Source organism: Tachysurus vachellii, chromosome 13 (genome assembly GCF_030014155.1).
Source record: "Tachysurus vachellii isolate PV-2020 chromosome 13, HZAU_Pvac_v1, whole genome shotgun sequence".
NCBI lineage: Eukaryota > Metazoa > Chordata > Actinopteri > Siluriformes > Bagridae > Tachysurus > Tachysurus vachellii.
In genome coordinates, this window is record NC_083472.1 from 23,103,969 (window position 1) to 23,110,327 (window position 6,359).

A 6,359-nucleotide genomic window follows, 5' to 3' on the forward strand; every position below is an offset into this window, starting at 1 on the left:
TTACTGATTTGAGTGGGATGATGATAAGAACTTCTGCTTAAAGTTACATTTTGCTATGAAGGTTAAATGGATCTGGACCTCTAAAATATCTAAAAAATCTAAAATATCATATTCCAAAAAATAAAAAATCTGTTTTAAAGTTCCTTTAACTTTTCTTAATTTTTTTTTTTTTTTTTGTCCTTTTATAGTTACATCTCATAGAACAGGCATAAGCGGTAGTACAAGTAATTAACAGACAAGCAAAAACTTAGCGGGTTTCCTTTTTATGCCCCAGACTTGTGGTGAACAAAACCGTTGTACAAAAATAGAATCATAGCAGAAAAGGAAATTTAACTCATGACTTGAAGCAGCCAATCAGATAAAAGCTTCTGGAACAGAAAACTCAGTGCTTTCATCATCTGGTTACTTTTCAGCAGCTCCACCTTGAGGGTGCTTCCCTGTCTAAAGATGATGCCTCTGTGGATTCTTGTCTTATCTCTTAACATAAGAAGTAAGTTTCAAAGAGTTTTTAAGAAAACAAATTCCACCTATTATTTAATTCTTATTTCATTTTATTGATTTTAATTATTTCTTCATTGCAGCCCAAGCTGTGGATTTTTCCAGACCATCGTTTCTCTCGGTCAAACCTGGAGAACGTGTTACTCTTAACTGCTCATTTGGACATTTTAAATCTTCTGAAAGTGTTTTCTGGTACAAACAAATATTTGGAGAAATGCCTCAAAAAATAGTGAAAAGAGTAGCGTATAAGGACGTCGACATTTCACCCGAGTTTAAGACGTCAGGATTTGTATTGGAGGTAAAAGATAAGGAGGTTTCTCTGATAATTCCACATATAAAAGACAAAGACGAAGGACTTTACTACTGTGCAAAAGGTTTCATGGACGATATTTTTTTATCCAGCGGAACGTTCTTGGCTGTAACAGGTAAATCTCCACTGTTTGTTCAGTTCAAACTGCCATATTTAATTGACTTAAATTAATAAGTTAAGGTTTACGATTTTTTATTTACTTGCTGGTTTCTAACACTTTGTTTTTGATTTTTTTTTTTTTTTTGTAATAATGGTGAATAAACTGTATTAAATTTAAAAATCTAGATTTTTTCAGGATTTAATATTTAATTTAACAATCATTAAACATTTGGAATCCGAACACAGATTTTTATTTTTATTTTTTTTTGCTTCATTTGCATATTCTGCTTATTCATGTCCAGTTTTATACATTTTGATCATTTCTACATAATATTCCACTTATATTTGAAAGTAAATAAATAAAATTGACTACTGCACCTTTAAATCTATTTAAAATCATCGTAAACTAATAACTATAAAAATGTCAGAAGATGAAACAATTCTTATAAAATGTAAAATTACGATTAAAGTTTTATTTATTTTTATGTCTATTCTCACTATGTAAATGAATTACGGGGTTCGGTAGATGAACAAGGTTCAAACCGTCAGTGTAGACGGAGGCTCGGTTTTACTCAGCTACAGATTCTGAAGGAAAACTAACAACAACAACAACAACAACAACAACAAAAATCCCCATAGTGATGTCCAGTCCTTGAACACGTCCCATGTAGAATTCACCTATTTTTGTTTTAACATTTTTATACAAGCTTTTATGCAGTTTTATTTTTGCATCAGCAGAAGCACAAAGTCATCAAATCAAATGTTTAATAGATAATCAGTGGAACTAAATAGCTGAAACCACACTGAGGACAAATTTTAAACTGTTTTCAGTTTAAAAAGATAATCTTTAATGTGTTATGTAACACAAACTTGTGGGACGTGGTAGCTCAGTGCTTAAGGTGTTGGACGGTCATGAGTCTGAAGACCAGGTCCACCAAGCTGCCACTGCTGGGCCCTTGAGCAAGGCCCTTAAAGCTCAATTGCTCAGTTGTATAAATGGAAATAAAAATGTAAGTCACTCTGGATAAGGGCTTCTGCCGAATGCCATGAATGTGAAAGAAAACATCTGAGATCTTACTGTCTTTATTACGCTAAACAGATAACGGAGATGCAAAAGTCTCAGTGTTTCAGCACGGCCTGTGGGACTCGGTCCGGTGTGAGAGCGCCTCTTCTACACACACCTGTGTGTACAACTTCTCCAAGAACATCCTCAGCCTCAATGATACTGGAACTTACTACTGCGCTGTGGCCCTGTGTGGGAAGATCATCTTTGGGAACCGGACACAAATACAGATGGAGAATGTTCCAGAAATGGGTGGGTAAAAAAAGATCTGAAAGCTAAAAAAAATATGATCTAGGTTTTGTTTTATTATTATTATTATTATTATTATTATTATTATTATTATTATTATTATTATTATTATTATTATTATTATTATTTTATTTATTATCCAGAGTGTTGGATGTTTTATGTCATTTTTATGTTGGATGTTTTATGCAATTAAGGGTTAAGGGCTTCGCTCAGGGGCTCAGTAGCAGTAGCTCGGTGTACATGGGGTTTAAACTCACAAGCCTTTGAGCCATAAGCCAACACTATTACCACTGAGCTACCACATCTCACACTCTCTTGTCTATTTCTTTAAAGTGATCTACCTCCCTGTAGTGGTGGTCGTGTGTGTGGTTGTGATCTTCGCTCAAGCTTTTATAATCTGTAAAATGAGATACTGGGAACAATTTAAAGGTGAGTCTCAGATCATACATACTGTATGTGTGGCTTTCATTATATACAATATACTGTATGATACCATCAATAAAACTTTTAGATTCATCAAAAATAAAAGCGACTGTGGGCATTTTTTAAAATGGTTTTTCCAAACCCAGAAGTATTCACACCGTACAACGATGTACATGAGCTACATGAAATACAAAGACTTAGAGAGAGAGATAAATACAAATGATTTAAAAATAAGGGGGGCACGCCTCCGCCTTGTGAGTGTGGAGTTTGCATGTTCTCCCCGTGCCTCGGGGGTTTCCTCCGGGTACTCCGGTTTCCTCCCCTGGTCCAAAGACATGCATGGTAGGTTGATTGGCATCTCTGGAAAATTGTCCCTAGTGTGTGATTGTGTGAGTGAATGAGAGTGTGTGTGTGCCCTGCGATGGGTTGGCACTCCGTCCAGGGTGTATCCTGCCTTGATGCCCGATGACGCCTGAGATAGGCACAGGCTCCCCGTGACCCGAGGTAGTTCGGATAAGCGGTAGAAAATGAATGAATGAATGATTTAAAAATACTGACTTTTTAAATGAACAAACAAACACAAAATACCCGTGTTAATATATTTCTTCTCTCTACAGTGAGATCTCAAAAACGTTCTGCAACAGAAAAAAACTCCAGTCAGGTAAATTGTTGTAAATTGTTCCTAAACGCTCTTATTAAACAAAGCACTTTGGTTTTAAATAAAGTAACGTTTGTGTTCATTCCTACAGGGTCGCGATGCAGAGGAGCTGAATTACGCTGCTTTACATTTCAATAAGAAGAAGAATACCAACAGAGTGAAAAGAAAGGAAAAAAATCCTGAAGATATTTGTGTTTATTCTACAGTGAGATCTGCGACCTAGAATAAATCTGTTAATTGAATTATTTAATTTATTAATTCAAATCTCATTCCCAGGAATGACTGATTGTGATATTAGATATGAGAGGTGAATTTTATGTCTGTCATTTGTAATTCTTTCTGTGAGAAGATCAAAGCCGTCGAACATTTTCTTCATGTAGTTGATAATGTTTAGTGACAAAAAAATCTAAAAACTTGCGATGTGTTAATGCTGGAACATTTCCTGCTCTGGTAGCTAACTGTTAAATTCAACTCAATTTTATTTGTATAGCGCTTTTAACAATAGACATTGTCTTAAAGCAGCTTTAAAGAACATATGAAACATAATACAAAGATTTTATATTATGCAAAGATTAATATTATAAAAAGTTCATGATTAATATTAGACTTCTATTTAAATGTGTTTGTATTTATCTCTAATGAACAAGTCTGGGGTGAATGAGGTGACTGTGGTGAGGAAAAACTCCCTTAGATGGAAGAGGAAGAAACCATGAGAGGAACCAGACTCCAAAGTGAACCTCATCCTCATTTGGGTGACACTGGGGGGTGTGATTATAAACTGTTATAAACATCAGACAGTGTTATTATGAATAATGTCATTTCTACAGTCTGATAATTGTGTACTGATTAGGAGGTTGTTGTCCTCAAACACCACATGGACTTGGTATCTTCTCACTGAAGCTCTGAAATCCTCTGAAATCGAAATGTTCTTATGCACTGTTAAGCTGCTTTAAGAAAATGTCTATTATTAAAATCACTATACATTCACACTTGAATTGAATTGATTTGAGCAATCAGATTGAAATCCTAGTTTTTGGCGGCCATGTTCATAAGCTGCAAAGCATTCTGGGAACTGGAGTTCAGCACCGGATCTGTTGCTGATATGACATCATCATAGAACACCGGCTTTAATTTGTTACTTATTTAATTGCTGATTAAAGATGTTGGTGAAAAATGTTTGTGTAACATCCATAAAAACAGGACATAAACTTACAGATAAACAAAAAAAAAATTACAGACAAAGTAACTTACTACAGAAGCTTAACCATAATAATAATAACAATAATAATAATAATAATAATAATAATAATAATAATAATAATAATAATAATAGTAGTAGCAATAATAATAGCAATTTTAATAATAATAATAATAATAGCAATAATAATAATGCTAATAATAATAATAATAAAATAATAACACTACTACTACTACTACTACTACTACTACTACTACTAATAATAATAATAATAATTTGCAAACTATATATACATATTCTGCATGTATTTACTTTTTATTAGAGGTCATACTTTTACATACATTTACATCATTCAACATACAACATACAATACTAAAATCATTATTTTTAATTTATTTTTTGCCATAGTTAATTGTTAATACAGGTTAAAATTTACATACTAAAAACAATATTACTAATAATAATAATAATAATAATAATAATAATAATAATAATAATAATAATAATAATAATGCTTAAAAAAGATTATTTCACACTAAAGTACATCCTCTGATAATTCAGCTTTTCTGTTTCCAGCTTTGCTTTTCTTCTTGGTGAATTGCAAAGCTGCGTAATTCAGCGTTTCAGTGTCAGATTCCTGAAAATGTAAAAATGTAATCAAAATAAATTTCATTTAATTTCATTGTAACTGTATGAATATAATTAAAATCATTAATTAATCTTAAGATTGATGATATACCTGAGAAGTGAACAGTAATAAGAAGGGAAAATTATACATGAATATACTGTATAATGTAGATCGAAAATATCTTGAGAAAATTCTGAATGAATCAGACATAATATAATAGTATAAAATAGATATTATATAGTACCTGCATCATTCCTGAAGAATCTTCTACAGAAGTCTTCACTGTTAATATAGAAACATCCTTATTTAGTCATTTTAACAAAACTTCACTATGTATTTATAATCTGACAAAAACACTTACTTTTATCACCTTTTCTTCTCCTCAGTATGAAATAAGTGAGACAGAAAATCAGAAGTGCGCACAAACCCAAAGCCGATCCCAAACCGATCACTGTCCGATGTAGAGATCTGATCATTTCTGATTCTGTTATTTCACCACATTATATTTAGATTAGTACAAAACACTGACATCTCACCTGTGTTGTGTTGTGTGTTGGTGTTAGTGTTGTTTCCATGCGGTGTTGGTTCACACACCACTGAATTATCACACAGAGCTGCTTTAGATGTTTCTGATAAAACACCATCATAGCCAGGAATGAAAAGTTTTACAAATCACTGACTAAATGTCTTGAACTCCTTATTATATAAGAAATATCCTATAAACACTTTAATACAATTTCACTTTCTAAAAAAATTCATCCAATTTGTTGCCGAAAGATTAAAAAAAAATTTTTCCAGGTTAAACATTAAATCTTAATACATTTTAATGCAAATCCTACCTTTAATTCGTAAATAAGTCCCATCTCCGAACACCATGTATGGAGATCTGCGTGCACAGTAGTACATGGCTTCATCAGACCGCATGGTTTTTAAAATTGTCGTATTGAAACAATTGCCGTAGGTTTTTATTTGAAAACGAGGGTTTTGGGATTCTGTCAAAAATGTTTCGGTACCGCTTTTATATACCGTGTCCATATGCTGAGGTTTTTCTCTCTTTGGTTGCTTAAACCAGATAATCATCCCAACTACATTTTCAGAAACACAACACCGTAGAGTCGCCGAGTCTCCGATTTTCACACTGAGCTCTTTATCAGGCTGATAAACTGGTGACTTTGTTGGAGATTGTGCAGTAACCCAGTGTGTACCAGGATAGACTGTATCTACAAGAACATA

The 6,359-nt window shown here is 33.0% G+C and overlaps 2 long non-coding RNA genes and 1 gene segment (V, D, J or C); 2 read left to right on the forward strand and 1 right to left on the reverse strand.

Annotated features, from left to right (window-relative positions):
- Positions 1-303: 303 nt before the first annotated feature.
- LOC132855614 (probable non-functional immunoglobulin kappa variable 3-7) lies at positions 304-2,230 on the forward strand. The segment is given in 3 exon segments: positions 304-490; positions 582-923; positions 2,007-2,230. Coding segments are annotated over 3 exon segments (609 nt in total).
- Positions 2,231-2,463: 233 nt separating this feature from the next.
- Positions 2,464-3,673, forward strand: LOC132855708 (uncharacterized). The gene is made up of 3 exons (XR_009649367.1): positions 2,464-2,648; positions 3,260-3,303; positions 3,392-3,673. It is a non-coding gene; the product is annotated as an uncharacterized LOC132855708 (long non-coding RNA).
- A 1,297-nt stretch (positions 3,674-4,970) lies between these two features.
- Positions 4,971-5,591, reverse strand: LOC132855705 (uncharacterized). The gene is made up of 3 exons (XR_009649365.1): positions 5,488-5,591; positions 5,371-5,408; positions 4,971-5,135 (listed from the first exon to the last, which is right to left on the reverse strand). It is a non-coding gene; the product is annotated as an uncharacterized LOC132855705 (long non-coding RNA).
- Positions 5,592-6,359: the final 768 nt, after the last annotated feature.